This window comes from Ornithodoros turicata, chromosome 5, assembly GCF_037126465.1.
Source record: "Ornithodoros turicata isolate Travis chromosome 5, ASM3712646v1, whole genome shotgun sequence".
Lineage (NCBI taxonomy): Eukaryota > Metazoa > Arthropoda > Arachnida > Ixodida > Argasidae > Ornithodoros > Ornithodoros turicata.
Window position 1 is genome coordinate 21,413,276 of NC_088205.1, and position 23,300 is coordinate 21,436,575.

General features: G+C 45.7%; 3 protein-coding genes across 4 annotated transcripts in view; 1 reads left to right on the forward strand and 2 right to left on the reverse strand.

The window, feature by feature from the left end:
- Nucleotides 1-985: 985 nt before the first annotated feature.
- Nucleotides 986-2,592, reverse strand: LOC135394195 (DNA-directed RNA polymerase III subunit RPC7-like). The gene is made up of 5 exons (XM_064624798.1): nt 2,226-2,592; nt 1,887-2,073; nt 1,712-1,827; nt 1,187-1,279; nt 986-1,135 (listed from the first exon to the last, which is right to left on the reverse strand). Exons 1-5 carry the CDS (start codon nt 2,325-2,327, stop codon nt 1,046-1,048), a joined length of 588 nt encoding a protein of 195 aa, XP_064480868.1. The 5' UTR covers nt 2,328-2,592; the 3' UTR covers nt 986-1,045.
- Nucleotides 2,593-2,843: 251 nt separating this feature from the next.
- Nucleotides 2,844-7,051, forward strand: LOC135394196 (UPAR/Ly6 domain-containing protein crim-like). The gene is made up of 4 exons (XM_064624799.1): nt 2,844-3,074; nt 3,674-3,811; nt 3,869-4,022; nt 6,671-7,051. The coding sequence occupies exons 1-4, from the start codon at nt 3,026-3,028 to the stop codon at nt 6,804-6,806; spliced, it is 477 nt and encodes a 158-aa protein (XP_064480869.1). The 5' UTR covers nt 2,844-3,025; the 3' UTR covers nt 6,807-7,051.
- Nucleotides 7,035-23,300, reverse strand: part of LOC135394194 (low-density lipoprotein receptor-related protein 6-like) — a 29,019-nt gene continuing 12,753 nt past the window's right edge. For both annotated transcript variants that reach the window (XM_064624797.1, XM_064624796.1), the window contains exons 8-17: nt 20,190-20,440; nt 19,995-20,135; nt 19,656-19,945; nt 18,926-19,152; nt 18,469-18,857; nt 18,278-18,406; nt 16,271-16,473; nt 15,713-15,915; nt 15,465-15,662; nt 7,035-9,774 (exon numbers count right to left, since the gene is read on the reverse strand). In XM_064624797.1, the coding sequence (XP_064480867.1) occupies nt 8,583-9,774; nt 15,465-15,662; nt 15,713-15,915; nt 16,271-16,473; nt 18,278-18,406; nt 18,469-18,857; nt 18,926-19,152; nt 19,656-19,945; nt 19,995-20,135; nt 20,190-20,440 (3,223 nt within the window). In that variant the 3' untranslated portion in view covers nt 7,035-8,582. The remainder of the gene's footprint in view (nt 9,775-15,464; nt 15,663-15,712; nt 15,916-16,270; nt 16,474-18,277; nt 18,407-18,468; nt 18,858-18,925; nt 19,153-19,655; nt 19,946-19,994; nt 20,136-20,189; nt 20,441-23,300) is intronic.

Consider the following 23,300-nt stretch of genomic DNA (forward strand, 5'->3'; position numbering starts at 1 on the left):
TACAAGCGATCATAATGATGTTCTGACTTATGTTCACACTGATACTAGTGTCCGCAATATTTTCTTTCATCCTGACAAAGAACAAGCTCATTGCTGAATCCCTGAGGATCTTGAGGACTGCACAATGGCTTCTCAAGAAGAAAAACCTCATTTGATGTCGCAGGACGTGCGCCCTCCAGAGAAGCACAACCCACATACTGACAGCTGTTTTACACTGTTACATTTGAAGCACTTCCACTCTGGATGGTTACACACTGCTGACAAAAAAAAAAAAAAATGCAGAGGGGAAAAAAAAAGATGCAAAATTAGGCTTAATACGGCACACCTTGACAAATGCTACGGACCTGCGCTATATGACTGAGGTCCTTCCTTGTCCATTAGAGAGCTATGTAAAAAAGAGAACGGGGCAACAGGGCATGCACAGAACCTTTCGTACAGGCACAGTAGCCAACACTACTGCTGCTACTGGGATCAAGAAATCACGATACTCAATGACACCTTGCGTCTACGAGAATTTAACAATACTACAAGAATCTAACAAAACCTGACATCCACAAGAACTGGCACGGCTGTGCCAATTCTGTGCAAAAACAATGAATCAAAATTTAAAAAAAAGAAAAGGTTTCAGAGATGCACGTAAGTCTGTAGATTGAGAGGATAGTATGTACCTGGGAGAAATCAGACACTGCAGCAACATAAGAGACCTAGAAATTTGGCCTCTAAAAAAGGTGCAGAGTGGAAAAATGAAATGACCAGAAAATATTGACAAGTCCACCATTTTTCTTAGTGCATTCTACTGGACTTCGCTTCTTTTTTCTTTTTTCAGTCATTCCAGTTTGGGTTCAGTTCCAAGATGGCAAAAAAATGATACGGGTTCGGTTTGGCTATGGAAAAAATCACAGCCCAGTTTGACACCCTGCTGTAAACATGAACTGTTATTGAGAACCACCATTTGGGACATTGTGGATTGTGATGCTCTCTCACAGAGGTCTTAAAACTGCATGTTTATTTAAAAATTATGCCACAGTAAAATATGGAACAACCTTCAATACACTGGCCCGTCATCCACTTTGTCGTCGTCATCGTCCAGGTAACCCTCACCGTTGTCAAAGTAGGCTGACACATAGTCAGTCTCCTGCAGTTTAGCGAAGTGGCAGATTACAAACATATACAGAGAAGGACTTACTTCCTCAAGCTCTTCCTCATCTTCCACTTCTTCATCCAGTTGTTGTTCTTCTTCCTCACCACTTTCTGCCTTCTCTTCATTTTCTTCCAGAACCTGCCATAGAGTGTTTATGAGGGAAGAGCCGTTTTGTAGAGCAAATAAATAAAATGCAGGCTCTTGGCTAGTTGTGTTGGTAACATTTCCCAGAATATGGGACAAAAAGAAACGGATGATACGAGCAACGAAACTTTATTGCAAAATGTGTAGGACGAACAACAGTTGAGGAGGCAGGCCACCACACAAATGGAGGAGAATCTTGTTTGCGTACACTAAAAATCTCCTTTCATCACGACTCTGTCATGATGCAGGAATAAAGAGATTATCAATCATTAGACAATGAATGAATTCCCGCTCATGTTCAGACTATGCGATTATCTGCTACTATTCTGACAAAGAGAGAAAAGACCAGTCCATACCACCAACCTCAGCTGAGTGTAGGAGTATGATGGCCATTTCTTTCTACGTTAGGATCCAGCATTAACCCACCTTCAGTTTATGATCAATATCTGGCATTTTCTTGATATTTGGCTTTACTGCTTGGACATTTTTGGACTTCCTTCTTCTGTTGATAGGTCGCAACTCCACCGGCAGATAGGTGTCATCTAAAACACCATAATTACCATCATAATTACCAAATTACCTGGCGTTGCAGCCAGCATACCATATTTGAACTCTTCTGCTTTAGGGGCCTGAAACTTGTCAGAGTACCTCTCTATATCCGCTTTCGGAGAATCCGCCAAGATGTAGAAGGATGACGCCTGGAATTTTCTCCGCTGCTCTCCGAGACCAGCTCCCATGTAGACATTCTCCGGAGACTTGAGCAGTGGCGAAGGAAACAGCCCCAGTGACTGAAGAGAGGCTTGGTTTAGCTGTTGTGACTTCATATTTTATTTCCAGTAATCGGTACTATCATTCTTGAATTTGGGAATGCACCACATCGAGGTTTTCAGCAGCGTGACCAAGATTTTTTACATTGCTAGAAAATCATTTGGCGACTGACCGGATACGCTGGTGGCGGCTGAAGATTTGGTGGTGGCAACGCTTCTCCTCGACCGAAGCCCAGTTGTTCAGCGTTAAAAGACATCTTCCCTCTTCCGGCCATCGTGGTCGTTAAAAACTTAAAAAGCTTTACTAAAGCTTAAGAAACCATCAGCTGTCAATTAATGCCCTTAGCTAAGCACAATCGCGCGATGTGCCGTCATATATAAGATCATGAACAACAATTGTTCCCGCTGTACCGTGTTCATTATTAGTGGCAGTATTTTAAGCGGTATTCGAGGATCTGGAGCATCTGGAGACACACTAGACGTGCTAAAAACCGGAGACAGCCATGATGGATGGATAGACGATAGACGCATGGATGGACGGATGGATAGTGATGCGTGATGCCAGTGGTGCCCCCTGGACGGCCTCATAGATCGAACAAAATCACTGGCGAAACACGAACAAAACCTGCTAAAAAAATTAAACCGACTAAGGGGATACATATGGAACATGGAAAAACACGCATATAATCAATACATCGTGGGAAGATTGCTTTGGGAGACAACAACAACTTTTAATATACGGGAGGAGTCGCATGAAAGGGGGGAGTCCACTGGGGGACTGGGGGAGTCGACGTACGGGCTACGGGCGCCGTTGCCGTTGCGGTAGACAAGTTAACTACTACTACCTATGTATGCAACCGGTACAACTGACAAAGTACCTGTTGATTTCATGATTGCACCTTATCGTTTTGATTGCGCTTGTGTTGTTGTTCAGACATGTTCTTGATAAGATAGTCAACTTGTATAAACGGAAATGGAAGCGCTTGAGGTCCTCTTGTTGCTCCTAGGACTTACAGGAATGGGTAAGTATCCATTATGTCCACCATCCTGCAACGAGTTTTGCGATACTAAAGTTGACACTGCTTAACGACACGAGTGCGTACCCAGCACAAATATTACGAAATTCCGTACGAGTTTCCGTATTATAGTACATACTTTAGGTAAGGAGAAATACGGGTTTATGACGTGAAGCGGGCAACATTTCCTAGAGCCTGAGCAGAAAATATAGAGAGACAACACAAGTAACTAAGTGGACACTTTTCACTAAGAGACACTAAGAGTTACTTTTCACTTTCACGAACACACTTTCACGTTACCGCTTGCCTATTGCTGCTCCTGTTCATCCAGGATTTATGACGTTATGGTAATACCACGCCCTCCATTGGCACGCGCCAGCAAAACACGGTATTGCGTGCCTCCCACCATAGCCATACTTTCGGCTGGTGACATACTGTAGCACAGTTCCAGAGGCCTCACGATGAAAGCCATCTATTTAAGGGAAGTGTTGTGCCACGATAGCTTCTTTGAGGAGGGGCAGAAGACATTGCTCGTAGCTGCTCATCATTGCATCGCAATAGGAGAAGGGAACATTTTTTTTTTAAATACATTTTGATAAACGCAGTTTCTGCCGAGATGTGGTGCTATTCCTGCATCAGCAATCAACCAGGATGCAACGAAGAGGTCAACTGGTTGATACACCATGCCATCACATGTCCACAGCCAGACGATAAGTGTGTCAAGATCATTGAAAGGAAAGGAGGTTAGATACCATGTTCCTAACATTTGCTGGCATTCACGTGTGAAAACCTGTGTGCAGAGCAAGTCCTGTACACAAGAGATTGTCTCTCCAACTTGGTGTCATACAGACACGACATTCCCGCCGACACTTACGAAGGATGTCGTCCGGCAGCAGAGGCACCCAAGTTGGCCGTCTATGTTGACAACAGCATTAAAGAGCTTGAGCTCAAAAGGTTTGTACAACCTCTTCCACCTGTCGTAGTAATGTGCAGTTGGAAACGCAGCGCAATTTCAGTTCTACCGGCACTACTTGTTGCCGAACAGTATTCATGGCAATTGCTTGGAGTCCTCACGAACCAGTTATATGTGAAAAGCAGTGGCCGACCCACACAAATCCAAGGAGAAAAAAAATTATATAGATACCGTAGTTTCACGGCTTATGCTCAGTTCTTTTTTCTTTTTTTTTTCTCACGGATAGATTGACGTTCGAGTAGATTGACCTTCCTGGTGCATTCCCCCAAGCAGCTTTAGCGAAAGTGGTGACAGTGATTCATGTATTCTGGAATGCCACTGACCTGTCAATCCGATCCGAGGGTACAATCCGATCTTGGTAAAAAAAAACTGGAACTGGCTGCCGACCCTAGAGTATGGACCACAGTGTTTATGGCCTTCTGTATGGTCTCCTTTGTTGCACAAATCAGTTGTGTCGTATTGCCCGCGGCTTATGTGCGAGCGCGGCTTATCTGCCACAAAATTTTCAAAACGTTTCTAAAAACGGGTGCTGTGGCATGTGAAATGCGGTATATGAAATTACGGTATATGGGGGCTGGTCGCGTTCCTGGAGTCTATCTAAGCAGCATTCCTGAATAGTTTTTTGAATGTATGAGCTTTTCAAACTACAGTCGACCCGCGTTTATCCGGATGGCCTCGTTTCCTGTGAAAATGTCCGGATAGCGGGGGAACCGGATAAGTGAAACACGAAAATCCAGAGTGATCCTAGAAGGACGTCTTTATTGACCATTACACAGAAAACTATCTTTTGTCATCAGTTGCATTCTAATACACGCATCCAGTTCTTGCAAACTTTTGCTAATGGCATTGACTTGCGAAATATTGTTCTGTTGCACGAAAAAATAATAGCGCTTTTCTCAGTGCCGCCCACGCATTTTCTAGCGTCACAGCTGGTGCATCCAAGCTTTCATCATCAGATTCTTCTTGAACACTATAGGAAGTGACCACACTGACGATGTCGTCATCTAGGGTGCCTCGATGGTTGCTGCTTGCGCCCTATCATCATCTATGATTGCAGCGCAGGGGTCCTCGTTGCGGACCTTCTCAGTCTGAATTGAACAGACTGCTCAGTGGATTACTTTTGTGTAACGTGCAGAGTCGGAAAGGGAGAAAATTCTTCCTAGCAACACCGTCTTTGTGTCAGTAAAAGGGAGGCTATGACCAGGGTTCTGGACCTCCCTTGACTAGGTGTGGGCCAAGTGTCGTTCCTCGACAATGGCCGGATAACTGAAGCCGATTGTTGGGTATTAGTCATTTCTGTTCACTGGAATTCTCGTCCGAGTCCGGAAGCTGAAGTCCGGATAAACGAGGGCGAAATACATGGGGAGAAATTCGTCCCCATGCTTTTTTGTCCGGATAGCGCAGGATCCGGATAAACGAAGTCCGGATAAACGTGGGTCGACAGTACTTCCAATCTCGTGACGCAACATCATCGGTCGTGACAGCCCGCATGTAATCGCATTTTTAGCGTTCATATATTCTAGATTTTCATCTCTCTTCTCGCTGTATGCACAGATATGTGTGTGTTGGTGCTCACAGGATCAGTTCAGGGGAAGGGGGGGGGGGGATATCATATGGATCCTCCCATACCTTGGGGGTCTGCCCATGCCACTGGTAAACAGGAATTGCCACTATTCAAAAGCAACAACATGGAGTGACTATCGTTTATTTTTTTTTAAAGCCTGGGAGGTATTGAAAGGTGGAAGGGAAGCGCAGTTTTATTTTACCCTCAAGGGGCCTAAATAATGATTTTGTGAAAAGAAAAAAAAAGATGTAGGTGGTTAAATTTAATTTTTCGCCCACTCGCAAAGTACACCAGGAACAAACTGTTGTCGACCAAGCCTGGTTGTGATCACGGAAGGGTAATGGCTGTATTTTCGTTGCTGAAACATTTCTGTTTTCGGCTTCGGATGCCCGCCTTTTTATTTTGTTTCCGGCAACGGAAGAGCTGCTACGTTTCTGCGAGTAGACAACTCCTTAGTAAGCTCTGTCAACAACCCCATTCGCCAAAATGATGCTTTAGATACATGCCACGCAAGTAAGATTTGTACATCTCCCAGGATTCAACAAATTTGGATGAAACATGTCTTAATCTTGTAGAGCGCTCTGGCCAAGGTTGCCGCGCAGGGGGCGGATGCAATCAGTAGCAAACAATACCGGCTTGATGTGGTGAAAGAACAAGTCCTTGTGCTCTTTGCATGTGCTTCTGTTACGTACGTGAACAAGGGCTGCATCCCGACGATCCCATGCTCTCATGTGGTATTGCAGGGAAGTGTCCTAGAACAACACCCGTGGCACCGCATTAGGGTTTTAGCCATTACTACCATCATTTTTGTTTCTAGTAATGGAGGAAACTGGTTAATGTCACCACCGTGACATACTGTTTCCGCATTACCATTCCCGGGTTACAACATTCAGCAGGGCAATCGAGGGTGAGGAAGTTCAGCTTGCGCGTGATGTACAATCTTCGAAATGCAATACAAAGATCTTTATTTGTGAAGAAAGTCGTATGTTCTTGTGCCTTTAGAAGTACTACCTCAAATTTACCAAGAAACTCCACAATTACCCACTTTATCGGCTTCCTTTACAGGGACTATTACTCATCGGTTGACTACTGCTTCTGCGAATTCTACTACTGGTGCAACGGAGCTTCAGTGGTGACGTCCATGTGGATCCTTCCGCTTGTACTTGTCCTGACTCAGTTGCGACTTCATATGATTGGCTGACTGAGACGACTCTCATCAATCACTGTATATAAGTCCCCATTATCGCATCATAACCCAGAAGCAGGTGGTGGTTAGTTTATATCTAAAATGCAACATTCCATTTGGGCAATATTCCGTCCATTTTTAAGCCACCGTGGAAGGTGGTTTCTTTTATGCGCAACTTCAGAGTAACATTGAGTGTTACAAGAATCTCTCTGCGCATATTTTGCAGAAATTTACTCAATAAAGTACAGTATACACATTTTTATTATGTACAAGCGTCAGGAACTGCATTTATACATGGGAGAGCACTTGAATATCAAAATAAATGCATCGTAATGAGTATGCAACATACTTGGGTAGCTGCAAACATTTTGTAGGTGGGCAATAAATACAAAACTGTGAGGAATTTAGGCTTTGCCATTAAGCAGCGCAAATTTCATTGTAGCTGCAAAATGGTGTTTCTTTTATTGAACCCCTTTCAACATAAGCCTTTTGCTATCACCAGGGCAGTGATGGAAGCGCCTCGAAGCGTTTTGGCGCAGCTTCGCGATCTGCCATCGAAGGGTATGTATGGTTACTAATTCATGATGTGGAATGAGTGCTTTCCACGATAACTTCAGTTTCATTGTGTCGTGGGCAAGAGATCGGGGAGCCGCGAGCCAATTACCTGGTGTAGTCACTTCCGACGAGCCTGTGCAGAGCAGACGTGAACTGAGTGTACATAAACGCAACGAATTTCATTGTCCAAGAGCCTAGCGATCCTCAACGGTAGAAAGTTACAATGACTGTCAACAACAGGCCTAAACGATATCTTTAGACACGCCAAGCTACCCTTAGGAATCGAAAGTTCTCATTCAGCCATGAGGGATCCCTATGCTTCCAGGGACCCTTTCACTAGTTTTAGCAGAGAGCGCATGCCCAATGCATTGCCAAAGCTACTGGAAGGGTCCCTCGAAGCAGAGGGAGGGAAGAGACGAGTGTGGAGATCACCTCCATGTGTGTGGAGGATTGTGATGAATGAAGACGCAAATGCAAACTAGTTGGCGTATACTTGACGTTGGCAACGTAACCCCCAAAGCTTCGGGAAAACACAAAATGAACGGCACAATCGTTGGAGCGTCAAAGTGACAGTCCTGAGACTGCTTGGCAGGGCGAAGGCTAGTGAGTCACTACGACAGCTCCCTCATGTTTAAATTTAGTCAAGCGTTGGTGCACCTTGTTTACTTAAGGTTTTGTTTTCTCTTGACGAACGTGAACTGCGAAGTAGTCGCCTACTCCACACTTTGGCACAAATACAGCAAAAATATCCCCACTACGGCGCAAGATGGCGCAGCACTTCCATCACTGCGGGGGTCTGATTGTGCAGCAGTTTGTACAAAACATTTGCAGAGGAGATAACTTGCAAGCAACAAACATTGCTTACGTATATACATGTTGATACAATAAATTACAAAAGAGTCGTATAACCCCTGAGTATGTCATAAGGCACGAAGCACATATGTGCACAAGGTAATTCTATTTGGCACCATTATAGGAAGACAATATTGCAGCTCAACAGAAAAAATCTCTGTAGCACTCATTGCAAGTCGTTTCGATTGCAGTCCTTTTGATCAGAATGAACCGACACTCAACCAATGTACGAAGTAGCAGTCTACAGCAAGGACAAGTGCGGCTTAGGTACTGGTCTTACACTTATGAATCAACCTGACATTTTTCACCGGTGCTCTAACCACAGGTCTCTCTGTACGCCCACAGTCACTTTTCAACAACCTTATATGGTGCGTAGAATCCCTTCTAGTAGTCAGACTCTGGCACGGGCGACGGGGGTGGTGGGTGACAGAAGCTTCGTTCGGTCACTGGAGACGGGGGGCAGCTCATGTCCGACACACATCCACGGCTCCGCGGAGTCGGTGGAGGAGGGTACGGGTCGGAATCGTAGAGAGAGTCGTCACAGTGAAACCTGGTGCGGAATGGTTCGCTGTCGTCGCACACGTCCGTACTGCACGGTGTCGGGATGTAGCCATATGACCGAACGGTGGCTGGGCTCGGTGGTGGATTTAACGTTTCGCGCGGATATGCGGCACCGCTGGACGCACTGGACGAAGTTCTTCCGCAGGATGATACGTTGTGTGTTTGTACTATAGGCTTGGGATAAGGCAGCATACGGTACGCTGACTGCTGACCAGAATTCTCTACTGTCGTCGTCTTGCGGCGGCACCAGTGCACGCCACACGCTATCGATAATAGGGTGAAGACGGCGACGCATATTCCCACAGAATACTGGGTCACTGTGCTTGTCTCCGTGATAGCGATGGGTGTCCTGAGCTGGTCGCACAGGGCTTCGTCAGAATCATCCGGACAGTCCGCCCTCCCATCACAAACGCGTTCTTCCGATATGCACTCCCGGCCCGTATGACACTGAAACTTGTGCGCCAGACAGCACTGCTCGTCGCTGCGATCCACACAGTGTGGCTGCCCATCGCACACTTGCTCTCGCGGAATGCACGTTCCGTCGCTGCATCTGAACTCTCCTACTGAACACGTCCTACAACCATCTTCGTCAGAAAAGTCGTCGCATTCGAAGCCTCCATCGCAGTGCCACGCAATAGGGATGCACGCCCTTTTCCCACTGCTGCAGGCAAACTGGTCTGGCCCACAGGCAGGTGCCGGTACGCAGCTCTTACGGTTGGAAGAGTGCAGGACGAGTCCCATGGGGCAAGCGCAATGAGACCTGTTCCTGGGAGCAGGTAAACATATGTGTGAACACGGCAGGGAAGTGCACGGGTGTGTTTCCAGATGCAGTGCAGATGGCCTCTTGATGGCGATGATGTCACTCAGGTGAGATCTGCGGGACTGCACTGTCCACGTAGTCTCTGCAGTCAATTTGTCTGTGCGTAAAATGGATTGCTCTGCACGATCCATGATATAGAGGTACGGGCCCAACACCGTTAGGGCATTTGCCTGAATATTGGACATCAGCATTTTCCTGTTAATTGAAAACAAAGGATTACTCAGAACCTTGTGTTTAAAAGTTGGGTTTTGTTTTTACGACTTATAAAATGTGGCAATATTTGGAAGAAAATAAAAAGAGTATATCTTTTTTTTTTTTCGGTTTTAGTATATGCAACAATGATATAAACTGGTGGGTAAAAACTAGGTGGGAATATTGAAAGTTCCGAATACAAAATTCGATTGGTTATTGAAAGGGAAATGTGTACATTTCCCTTTGAATAACCAACCGAATTTTGTATACCATTTCACGTGATAAAGGATCGTAATAGTGTTACCTCGCAACAGATAAGCCATAGAAACTACCAAGGGCAAAATTTATGTGCTCCTCATCCTCCGGGAAGTGATACTCGCTCGAGAGAGACTGCCAATGAGTTCCAAAACTAAATCTCTACTAGGAGTTGGTCACGTGACAGGGTTGTGCAAAGTGACCAAGAGGATAGGTGATCCTCAAGTTGGTTGCGGAACGAGCGCAAGCACGATCCTCTACGGCAGATGACAGTGATATCTGGGCCCCGGGACATCAAAACGGCTGGTCGCTGCTTCGGTTTGCTGTGACAGCACTCACTTCGGTATGGGGTCATCTGTGCGAGTTCGTAAAGCATTCACACCATGTATTAGAGGTACGTAGCGCACTCCGAGAAATGGTAGCGCTGTTCTGGTCCGCAGCCAACTCTAAAATGCATAGAAGCAGCTTTCGACCCTCAAATGCAACGAGCTGATGTGTGCTGTAGGTATGGTTCTACGCATGCTGCTCTGATGAAAACATCAGATCGCAAAACCCGCACTGGAATTCTGCACCAGCAAAAGCAGACGGACATAGATTTCTATGCAGACAACAGCTCTGACATCACTACTCTTAGCTACCATCTGGTAGGAACTTGATCCGGAGCCGCTACCCAAGGGTGGCCGACCCATTGTAGAAACGTGGGTCATGACGGATTACATCAATGCTGGAACTTGAGATCTGCTCGTTCATCTCCTTGCTAACTTTTTCTGGCAGGACGTAGTCAGCGTCACATGCAGACACTGGGAAGCGCTCATTCACTGTGCTAAGGAAATACCTGCAGTTTTTATCTTCAGTTTCTGCAGAGCTCATTCTCATCCGACACACTATAGGAACGAGCAGAACCCTCCTCAGCACATTACGCAGGAGACACGGTTTTGGTATTTGTCCAACGTAATAGTGTGCACGATATACGCGTTTGGCACAATAGATGGTGTCAGCCATGTATTATGCACTGCGCTTTCTGTAGCCGATACATGTTCACTACTCACTTCCCACAGGATAGTCTTATCCAGTCCCTTGAAATCCCACAGCAAGGACACTTACCAACTCGCCTCATGTAAAGTGTTATACTCTTACATAGTTCTGTAATAAAAAGACCATTCTGAGGGACATCCTGCGAAATATCGCGGAAAGCTCAGGCTACGGTCAATGACGAGAGGTTTGTATGTGTGGGCCTATCCAGACGCTTCTTGCTAGGACTGTGCAGTATACAGTGAGTGTAGCGATGCATTCTAAGAAAATCGTGAGGTTACACCGACTTAACTCAATATAAAATACAAGATTTCATCGGACGTTTCATCACCCATCATCATCAGTGCCAACTCGGGGGGGAAGTGGGTAACTGTGCGTGTTAAGCTCATTCCAGATGTACCATGACTCCACCCGTGCTTTTGTAGTCAAAACAGTGTCCGACAGTTCCCACAACGGTCTCCCACCTACTGGCTTTTATGCAGAGTTCGAGGTAACTCGTTACAAGTAACTCGTTACTGCAAGTAAGTTCCTTTTTTTGGTAACTTGTAACTTAACTTGGTACTTTTGCGGCGTGGTAACTTTCAGAGGAACTCGTTCCTTTTACAGGTAACTTTGCCAAAGTAAGTTAAGTTCAGTTCCAAGTTACTTTGAACTCGCTTTTCACTCACGTCCACATAATTTCTTGCTTTCTCTCTGGTTTCTTCATGGCATTTTTTGCCATAAAACGTGATATTTAATCAATGACAGTATTTTATTGAGGAAGTAAGAACCGCTGCCATTGAAATGAAGCTGAACCATTGTGCGCCCACAGGGAGTAAGATGCAAAGCGTTCGAATAGACCTCTACCAGAGAAACGTCATCATGACATTGGTAGACAGACTGAAACCGAAACAAATCGGAAGGAGAAGGGTTCCACAAACGGGCACTTGTTCGCTACCTCCCACTGAAAGAAAAGTAGGACCGAGGGTCGCGTCCCTTTAAGGGATCACATCGTAATCCCCTGAAGACCGCGGCTTTCGGGCGCGACCTTGTTCACCTCTAGCTTCGAGCGTAGTTCAATTCTACCAAATTTTGGCGCTGTCGAACACTATGATGTCATTTGTTTACAAACAGGGAGAGGTCTATTGTTGGATATAAACGAAAACGATCTAAGCGTGTTGCACTCCTCCGCAGGCAACTCAAGGTCTAACTCAACTGCTCACGCGCGCTGCACCTGCGTAATGCTGTTTTGTGGCCGAAGTAACTTGGAAGTAACTCGTTCTTTTTTTTAAGTAACTCAGCAACTGCGAGTTACATTTCAGGCTGAAGAACTTCGTTATTAACTTAGTTACATTTTGCACACGGTAACTGAACTTGTAACGAGTTCTTTTAGACGGGTAACTTCTCAATCTATGCTTTTATGTGCACTCGTACAAGTGCTGCATCCGAGAGCACTCATGTCAATCAGTTACTGGTACAACTAAGCTACAATGAATGATTAGAGCCTGAAGTTTTCGGGAAATATTTTGTTGCCAATTCGGGGGGTAAAAATCGAGGAAATCAACATGTGCTCTAAATTCATGCGAACTTGGGTGGAAAAACTTCCAATATGCTAAATTTGGGAGAAATCGGGCTCTATTACTCAAACGAGGTGTTCTGGGGTTTGGTACAAACGGTAATGTACTTGTGTTTGTTGCCAAACAAGCTAGTGTGCATTCCTACAGACGTTTCAGTGAGGGCAATTTGTCGGGTAAAAATCTGGTTTCCCCCTAATGAGGCAACCTTCAATTCAGGGTGCAAATTCGGGGAAGAAACAGGTAAAACCCTAAAATTTCAGGCTCTATGAATGAAGTCTCCTCTATGGGTGACAAAACATCTGATTAAGCAGTGCAAAACAGATGAAAGAGGCTTGTGTTCTGCTTGTCCCTTTGTATATTCTAGCCTCGGAACAATTACATTCCATCTGATTAAACACTGTTGAGTAAGTCGGGCTAATCCCTCGATTTTCTTACGATGAATCCCAGCTTTGGGAATATTTCTGTGAAGTCACTGCATGTCGTTCTGCAACAGCTACTAAGCTGGTAAAATTTTCCAAAGATCTCTAATATAATATTTCAAACTATCAAAATTTTGAATATGAATGTCAGATTTGTCATGTCAATTTGTATTGAAATACAGTCAAGCCCGTTTACTACAATCTTGGATGTAACGATAACTCGATGAAATTTTTTGCGATGAAATTGCTGCTTCTTGTGAGCTCACTCATCCAAGTGCATGTAAGCAAGATATTGATATAAAGATCGTGAAAGCATTTGTTCACGTATTGCGATCAGAATTTCCACGGTGGCTGGTACAATGTATAAAAATTAAGCAGCAAGATTCTATTTTTTTATTGAAAACAAATCGTGGCACTTTCGAGGGCCTTAGCCTCCATGAGGATTGAAGTGAGAACGCAGTGCGTTTATCCACGCATAACTGATGGGGATTAGATCAATGACTTATCCAGACTCCCCCTACACCCCCCAAATGTTCAGTGACACCCCCTAGCTTATTTACCTGTGTACCCCCTACAGGGGGTGCCCTTGCAATTTCAGCTTTAGTCACATGTCGGTAATGATATGTTAAGCTGTAACTACGTAACTATAATAATGACCCCCCCCCCTAATTTTTTCCAACACCCCTCCATGCTTGGGATACTGGATAAACCACTGGATTAGATGCACGCGCTGCAAGGCATGTGACTTGGAAGGGGCTCACGAGAAGTAGAGGAGGTTGCTCCCTCTCCACATCATTCTCTCACCCTCAAGTTTTCTCCATTTTTTCTCCATCCAAATTTGCTGCATGCTACAATGGCGTCTGTGCTTCCGGGATACGTTTTGATGAGGTGAGGCGCATAGCTCGACTCGAAGTTGCATGTGCTCGACTGATTTTGTACAGGCGCAAAACCTCATTGCAAAGTCCAGTGCCTTCGAAGATGTGAGTAGGCTGACAGTTGCGTGTAGCCACCCAAACATGCATAGACGAATTAGAGCACTGCACGGGCCCAGGCTTACCCGAAAGCCTGAGCCCGGCCCGGGTCGGGCTTTGCGTTTTTTTATGCGGGCCTGGGCCGGGCTCGGGCTTCAGCCACCGGGCCGGGTACGGGCTTGACAACGCCGGCCATGGTTGGGGATGTACGCGAACATATTACACGAGACTGGACAGCTGAATTTTCATGTCACTTTTGTTCAACATTGGGTATGGGATATCATGGCATCCACATCTGAGAACTATCACTTTTTTATATGTGATCATGCTTATTTCGTGTAATGGGTCTGGATTTCACACGTGCACTCACACACATTTGGGGACGATTGGTGCGTCGAGCGCACTGAAATGTTTGCTGACAAGATGAAAGGAGTTGGGCGATTTGGGCAACAGAAGGAGCGTCCTTCGCTTCACCAAAGCCTGAGAGGAGCAGCCACGTACTATGTCTGCACATGACACCGCTCTCTCCGTGAAGCAGAGCGAGACGCTGATCAAGGCGGTCACCACCCAAGCAAGCAAGCACCAAGCACAAAGCGGCTTGCAGGCAGAGAAACACAGCCGCTCCGGAGCGTTCGAACGTCATCACGCTGTACCAATTAGCTGTGTCCTTTTCCTCGCTGCGCTGTGCTCTTTAGTAAAGCTAATTACGCCTCCGTGCGTCGAGAGCACAGAGAGAGGCGGGCTGGGACTGGGACTGGGCCTGAGCATCGAAACAGTCGGGTACGGGCAGGCCTGAAAATTAGGCCCGTGCAGTGCTCAAAGACAAATTACCCGGGACAAGATGCGTTCTAATGGACCCATAGTGAGAATGACCATGACTACGGCACTGGATGAGGAGCTTTGGATCTCAAAAGGTGCAGCACCTCACATGGTGGTCCTTGGAACAGTGTCATTTTAGAGCTGAGGCAACACCACATCAATAGAGAAAGCCTGCTTATTCGTCGCCGTGATGTAACAACTCAGATTCAGCCAATGAGAATCATGTTTTCAACTGCCGTAGCCAATCGCGAACGTGCTTTCAGCGGTCGTAGCCATGGAGACAAGCCACCGTCAACCGCACTGACAGCCACTGTCGTCTGCGAGTAATGAATACGTCCGCGCGTACTAAATGGAAAAACAAAATACACAGCAAAATGGCCCCACATTTTTCTCAAGACTGATTTTCTAGAAAGCATATTTCACTTTTAGTCTATTGGTTCAAATTTGCGAAGTTAACTGCAATCATTTGCGTATTCTTGAATTCGCAGAGCGACGAATCGCTGTAGCAGGCGAACTCTGACTGTATGCGTCCGCGTAGCGAAGGAGGGAGAGGAGGCAATAAGCAGGCCTTCTGTATCAAGGTGGCGGTGGCTGAGGTCAACAAAGACGCATGTTCAGTGGCCTCCAACTTGTGTACATACCTTCCATCACCTGTGATCTTGATCGATTCCACCCTTGCCAGCTCCAGGTCTGACCAGAACAAGATGTCATCCTCAATGTCCACAATCAGGGACCCTGGCACACGAAGGTCTTTGGACACCAATGTCCGACGGCTCTTGCCATCCAAAAAGGCACGCTCGATGCGTGCTGGATTCAACAGATTTGTCCAAAACAAGAGGCTGTAATGAAACCAGTTAAGGAGGGGCACTGTTTGTGTGTCAAGTCTTACCCGTGGAAAGGGTGCACGGCAAGGTGTCGGGGTCGCTCATCTTTGCCACCTAGTACAACCCCTACAGGGCGGCCATTGTCCAAGCGGGTTACATTAATGGTGTTGCTTTGGGCGCAGGTCCAGAAGAGTTGCATTCCAAATGCGTCTAGGGCCAGATCAGTTGGATGTAGGGCGTTGTTTGGGTTGGCAACCACCACAGAGCACTGTTGGAACAAGCGTTAGGAAAATGTCTCGTATATTTAGACAGACACACGATGAACAGGATTGCGACACTTGGTCCTGAGTTAAGCCAAATAAATTACAATTATTTGCATTCCAATTTTTACAACAAATGGGGCATAATAGAACAACGGCGTAGAAAATGACCAATGCCAAAACTCATCGAGCCACTACCAGTGGGACATGTAGAAAGATAATTGCTTTTTCCACGATGTAATGAACCTGGTACAGCTGAGCAACTCTAAAATGGAATTCCAAGCACTCTCGAGAGTGGCAGAATGGAACAAGAACTGAGAACCAAAGAATGTGACAGAAACAGATAGTATTTTTTGCACTTACGTGAGTACCGTTGTCACGACAACGCTTAACAGAATGCGACTTCCCGTCAATCCAGTACAGGTAGCTATGGACCGGGTCGTACTCGAGCGCCTTGACGTTTTTCAAGCCATGAATAGGAAGCACGATGTCTGGTGAATCGTCTGTTCCGAGCTCTATGCGGTTCACTACAGTCTTTTGGCTGAACAGTAGAAAGCTCTGTGGTACTGAGGAGGCAAAACAAGATTCGTTTGGTCAATGAAAAATACAGTAGAATCTCGATGATACGATCACGGATGATACGAATTTCGGGATGATACGAATTCTTTTCCGGTCCCGGCCGGAATGCCTATTCTTCCCATGTATTAGAGTTCGGATGATACGAACGCGTTATCTTGCCTTTACGGATGATACGAATGAGCCGAGGATGCGACAGAGGTCATTCCCCCGTGACGTGAGAGCGCGCGAGTCATGCTGCCGCGTCTTTCGAAAAGGGAGGGCGATCCTCACCACGAACTCCCTTACATCATGTAACGCAATGCAAGCAATGACTTTCCTTTTGGTGGTGGTGGTGGTGGAGATAAGATCAAAGAGATTGAACGGCCCGGAACCTTATCACCTTATCTCTGTTTTGACCTTTTTACCCCCCTCACAACAATAACCCGCGAAGCTGCGTGACATCGCTCTGGCGGAAAACAGCGACCAGAACCCCAGAACACGTGGAGGGAATATATCAGGACAACTTGTGGCAACATTACGCGTCACCATTCCGCAAGTCGGCTTCACCTAACGCCTGCTTGCTTTAGGAGAAGCTCGCCTTAGACCACTGTCGCGCGACTCGTGGGTGAAAAGCACGTGGTACGTCTTTTGAATCATCTCGCGTATTTGGGCAGCAGTGGCCAAAAACGGAGACACAAAAGCGTTACAACCGACCTCTTTCATTGACAGTAACGGAAAATGAACAGTCACTGTCTATTTTCTTGCCTCAATTTTTATTTTGGTTTAATTCGTTTGATACGAATTTCGGATGATACGAATTTTTTCCGCGACCCCGTGAGATTCGTATCATCGAGATTCTACTGTATGGCAAATTCGGGTGGTCATTTCGTGGCAACACGGCCTAGCGCTCGGAAATTGCCTGCAGTGGATTATGTGACCGTTGCCACACGAACATCAGTGCTAGGAATCTAGCGGTTTTAGTCGCTTGGATCATGCTAGGGAAATCACTGTCGCTCGTCTTCGAGTTTCGTCGTCTGCTAAGCCATGTGAGCTTGTGCCAGTGCGGGCCCTCGCCACCCTCGCAGTGCAGATATAGTTGGGCATCCCGCTCCCCGGTTGTATCGAGGCCGGGTGAAAGAGGTGCTAGGTGCCAAATTCCTGGCGCTCGGAAAGCGCCACGCGAACATGCGACATAGCTGCGCTTTGACCAAGCGAACATCACTGCTCGGGATCTGGCAAAAGAAGTTGCCATGAAATGACCACCCGAATTCATCCACAGAACACTTATTCCTAGTTGCCTGTACAGTCACTGCCCTATGCACTACATATATGTATTTACGCCCTCATCAAAATTACTCATTTTCTCGATTTTCTCCCCAAATCCCACGCACGTTGGCAGTTCTTGGCATTGCTATTGACGCTACCAACTTGCACCCTCGTCCTGAAGCAGTCAAAACTACGACTTCTAAAATTTCATTTGCTGCCATTCATTGGACATTGACATTATCGCACTGTGGCCGAATCAGATTTGCTGCACTAATCTAAAGTTTCTTGCTTCGCACTTATTTTGCGTATACGTGACGCATGTGATGTATAGTGCGTTTACCCGAGATAAAATGTAAAATCAGTTATTGTATGGTTGTACCATCTATACTGAGAAGAATACAATAACTATGGATTCGTGCACCACGAAGTGTCCTTTGCAGTAAGGTACGTGTTAAGTAAGAGTTATATGAATGCCTCTGCGGGCACAGAGCAGGTTGGAGAGGTCCCTTGCTATGCCAACAAATGTAAATTTTAAAATGTGCTTACATTGGCACGTTTTGTTATTACTGGCCAAGGGATGATGTGTGGGACAGGCACACTGTTGACCCCTAGAATCTGGCACACCCAAGCAAAGGTGAGAACAACCACCATTGTTGACAGCACACTGGTTCCAACCTGGGATATAAAAGCTAGCAATCACAAATCAAGTTCCCGTTTTTCTTTCACGACGCCCTCACCTGACTGACGCGAGGAATGGAAAACTAGGATGTCATTTGTGTACTTGAGCTGTCCCAGGAGGCGGGTGCGGTTGTGGCCGGTCGTCTTGAGCGCTCGCTCAATGCTACGTGTGCCTAAGTCAGTCCAGTAGATGTACTCCTCGTACTGGGTCAACCCAAAAGGCTTCAACTGTTCGGACGACAGCACCACCTGGCGTCCCTCTCCATTCATGTCACTCGACTCTATGATGGCAGCATCAATGTCGGCCCAATAGAGACGCCTGTCCATGTAGTCTATGGTGAGGCTGTTAGCGCGACCAATGCTCGTAATGAGGAGCGAACGCCTGCTTCCGTCCAGCGCTGCTCTTTCAACGCGAGCCACCTTGCCCCAGTCACTCCAGTACATCCATCTGTATCCAATCATAACCACAGGACATATAACATCACAAATTAATTATGTCACACAAAAATTAATCACCTGTGGCTCGGATCAATGGCGAGCGAGCGAGGGTCATCCAATCCCTTCCAGAGTAGGACCCGTCGCGATGTGCCATCTAGCCGTGACACTTCCAGCCTCTTGAGACCCATGTCGGCCCAATATAAATTTCGTCCCACCCAGTCGACAGCCATTCCTTCGGGATATTCCAGCCCAAATTCCACCAGGGCTTCAGTTGCACTTCCATTGAGGAAAGCTCGACTGATTCGCTGCATACAAATAAGGTCGTTACACATTCAAGCAACCTCAATTTGGCACAACTCGGTTCACTAAATAAGCGACACTTCAGAGTATCGACACTGAGTTCCAAGAGCAAGCATGCGCCACACTACACCTGCGCATTTTAGCGCACGATGCCACCTGTCGTGCGCGGGTGAAATGTTCCTTTCTCTTGCAAGCAGCTCATCAAGGTTGACAGCCTTGAGCTCACCTTGACATCCTCGGGTCGCTCTGGTGGACAATACATGGATTATCGCGCAACAATTGTACATGCTTCTTTATCCCACAGGGAGCATTATGTTAGCCGTCTTTGATACTCAACAGGGGATGGTATGGATGTGGTGCGGAAACAAGATGGCGCTCTGCTCTCCCTTGAACCTCAGTGTCGATACTCTGAAGCAAACCCTATTTAGTGACTCTAGGCACAACAAAACCTTTCCAGCTGTTGATTCCTCTGGACACACTATGGAAAATCCCCTAGAACTGTAGGTACCTTAAGTCCAGTGTCAGTCCAATAGATCCGCCCATCTGTTACATCATAATCCAGAGCACCGGCCTCACGTACTCCAGAAATGGGGATGTGGTCCGTGTGCTGCGACTGCAAGGAGATACGTCGGATGTCCTCTCGCTGGGCATAGAGCAGGAACGCTTCTGTTGCCGTGCACGTGTGCAGGTCTTCCTTGAGTTCCAGACCCGTAGGACAGGCACAAGTGTAGTTGTTCTTGGGACGATTGAGACACAGGTGGCTGCAACCACCGTTGTGCTCCGCACATGGGTTAGTACCTGCCGTCAGGAGAGGTCAAGGTCTGGTGGTACCGGGACTACCACTTACCCTGGGCCTTGTTAACGCTGACCGCCTTGAGTCCCATGAGGTCCGGAAGCTGGTCCAGAATAACTTGGCGGTCCTTGCCCGTCAATTTGTGGGCACGCTCTATTAGGCGACCCTGCCAGTCGGTCCAATACATGTAGTCACCTGCGAGAAGCACGCATCAAGCAAACGGTGGTGTACCCAGGAGGGTGAGCTTACCCAGGAGTGTGAACCCGAAGATGTGGGGCAGCCTTTCGGAAATGAGGATGCGTCTTTCTGTTCCATCGAGCCGAATGGTTTCCACTCGATCCATCTGAGCATCGGCCCAGTAGAGGCAACCCTGGTTCACGTCCAAGGCCAGGCCATTGGGCCAAAGGAGGCCAGTTGTCACAAGTGCCCTTCTCATGCTCCCGTCCAGAGCTGCCCTTTCAATTTTTGGCGATCGTCCCCAGTCGGTCCAGTACATCCATCTACGAGAGTATTCATCCAAATATATTTCTAGGGCCCGGTGTTTACACTTAGGGTAGCTTGGCAAATTCAGCCACCAATACCGGCACTAGAGGATGCCGCCTCATGTTCATGGAAAACACAATCTTTCTTTTTATTTTCCACCCGATGTTGCCCGATTTTACAGTTTTAACACCCCTGAAATAACACCAGATTTTTACCCCCAATTTTCAAATAACATGATACCCGAAAATACAGGGCCCTAAAATGTACCCTCTAATTTGTTCATTCTAATATTTATTTAGAGTACCTCTGGCCTAGGCTAGTGGAGACTTGGATAATTTCAAAAATGTTCTTGGTTAGTTCAGCTGAAGTACAGTTTCGAGACACTTTGCAGTATCAGCTTTATTCTGCATATCAATGCCTATGTCAGCCTGAGTGCCTATTTGGATGTAAATACATCACTTACATACTTCAAAAATTACCTACACAGTTTGCATTTTACTGCAGAAGCAAGACTTTAGGCAGGAGCAAGACAGAAGCACTAGCTGCTTCTGAAAAAAACTAGGAACGTGGTACACCCCTTGGAAAAGCAAGGGGAAAATGAAACGACTGTTTGGAAGAAGAAAACTAGTGACAATCTACACTTTACACAACTGCTGGAAAACTGGAAAATAAGTTTAGGCAATGCTATACAAGTAGCCCTTTAAATAAGTGTCACGCAATGAGTCATGTGCATTTTTTTAGGACCTTTGTATACATCTGAATATGTTAGAAAACAATTTTTGTCTCCACATGAGTAATTCTAAGCGAGAGAGAAAAAAAGACATAATATTAGTCGCAAGCCTTGCTCACCTTCATTCTTTTTTCCAAGTGAAGAGCAAGGGGAAGGAAAAAATTTGTGACTTTAAAATTACCATAACCTCGGGTTAACTGCCTAACTCCAGTTTTTCTCTGCCTCTTATACGCCTGGTTTCACAAACGCTGGTTAACTTTGAACCGAGATCAAGGGTTGCTAATACTTGAAGTTAACACTCAATTCTTTTTTGCAAACGTTAGTTGGCGACTTGGTGAATATTTCGGTGGCAATAACTCCCTTTCGTGAAGCAGAGTTGAGCATTAAATTCAAGTTAAGGGAACGTTAATCTCGGTTCAAGTGTTAACCAGCATTGGTGAAACTGGGCCATAGAAATGCAGCAGCAAGTATAGTAAGTGAGAACAAAACAACAGAAATTACAATCAAGTTTGCACAGATGGAAGGAAAAGCCTCAGGAAGAGAGCAGCCAAAATTTCCACTAGTCTCCTTTTCTGGCCACAGAAGAAGGGGGCAATAAACAATAAAAAGAGCAGGCAAAACTTCACATATAAATGAAATAAAAGTGGTGAGAGAGGACAATGATTCATATACAGCAGCTTCTTATGGTAACAAATTCCAATCAGTAATCAAAGTTGGAAAAAATGAACAGTTTAGATGGTTAGATTGGAAGCAGATCGATATGATTCATATGTTTGTTGCGAGAGCTTCCTCTATGCACCACGTTGATATACAACGAAGCATTGATACATGTTTTACGATTCAAAATTGACCGTAGTGTTTTTAAACGCCAAACCCTTACCCTATGAGACAATGCGTGATCCCCTGCCACATCCAATAGTTGCGATGGTGAGTCATATCGTGAAAATTAATTAAAAACAAAACAAATTGCCTCTCTTGGTATCTGCTCCAAGTCATTAATTTTTGTATGGGCTGCTGGATACCATATTACAGAACCGTAATCTGATATGGAACGAACTAAAAATTTACATCTTTGTATCACTGTTAGCATCTTTCACCGTTCTTCGTAAGTAGTACAGCCTAGTGTTTGCTTTCGTTGTAGCACGTTATTAATCTGATGGTTCCACCTAAGATCTTCACTAAACAACAAACCTAAATACTCAAAAGGATTCACCTGTACAGGACGGGTGTCACTAACTGTGTAGTTGGTTACGAGTACATTTTTCTTTTTTTGAGTGAAGGTAATTTTAACACACTTTTGCTTGTTGATGACTATCTGCCATTTTTTGCACCATTTCGTTACCTCATCTAAGGTATTCTGTAAAGCGATTTAATCATGCAACGATCTTAGCTCCTTGTACAGAATACAGTATCACCAAAGAGCTTTAGATTAACGTTTTACTATTGACGATATTATTTTTACCGTATTTCCCGGTGTATAATGCGTGCATTATACAGTAAAAAAGTGCTCTGAAGAGGTCCTGCGCGTTATGTAACGGTGCGCGTTGTACATGGAAATATTTTCCTACAGAGTTCCTTTTCAGGTGGGTGACGTACAAATTCTAGCCTGATTGATTGATTTAGTTAAAATCAATAGTTGATCTGAAAGTTAAAAGTTAAGATGCTTATCTAATTAGTGAGCTTATGCAAATGAGCCACTCACTACCCAGTCATGGCCGATGTCTCAAGGATCTTAACCGAAAAAAAATTGGAGATGTTAGTCCCAAGCCACTCGGGACAAATTCTAGCCTCTTCCAGACTGTGCTGTGCCTTTCTCCCATATCTCTTAGGGTCAGTTGACAAAACCGGCGAAAGGGCACTGGGGTTCATAAAAGGTTAATGATGCTGCTTAAGAATGCTATTCAGCAGTCGATAACCTTGAATTCATTTCAGAAGCATGGCGTGATTGAGAGGGGACAGCTGAAGCTGAGAAGACTGTTATGCAGTAACTTCTGCACTACAGTAAAACCTCCTTAAAAGAGCATGGAAAGATTCGAGAACAAATATGTTGGGAGAACTAGAAATTGGGAATACAAGCCCTGGGACACACGTTCACACAAAAACTGTGAGTGTATCACGTAATCCTAGAGTGCAAGAGAGCTGCGAGT

Coding starts and splice junctions, on each gene's coding strand:
- LOC135394195 (XM_064624798.1), bottom strand. CDS start 2,327: ATGGCCGGAAGAGGGAAGATGTCTTTTAACGCTGAACAACTGGGCTTC. Junction 1,280..1,711: donor ATATTGATCATAAACTGAAG/GTGGGTTAATGC, acceptor ACTCTATGGCAG/GTTCTGGAAGAAAATGAAGA. Junction 1,136..1,186: donor ATGAGGAAGAGCTTGAGGAA/GTAAGTCCTTCT, acceptor GCTAAACTGCAG/GAGACTGACTATGTGTCAGC.
- LOC135394196 (XM_064624799.1), top strand. CDS start 3,026: ATGGAAGCGCTTGAGGTCCTCTTGTTGCTCCTAGGACTTACAGGAATG. Junction 3,075..3,673: donor CCTAGGACTTACAGGAATGG/GTAAGTATCCAT, acceptor TGATAAACGCAG/TTTCTGCCGAGATGTGGTGC. Junction 4,023..6,670: donor AAAGAGCTTGAGCTCAAAAG/GTTTGTACAACC, acceptor CTTCCTTTACAG/GGACTATTACTCATCGGTTG.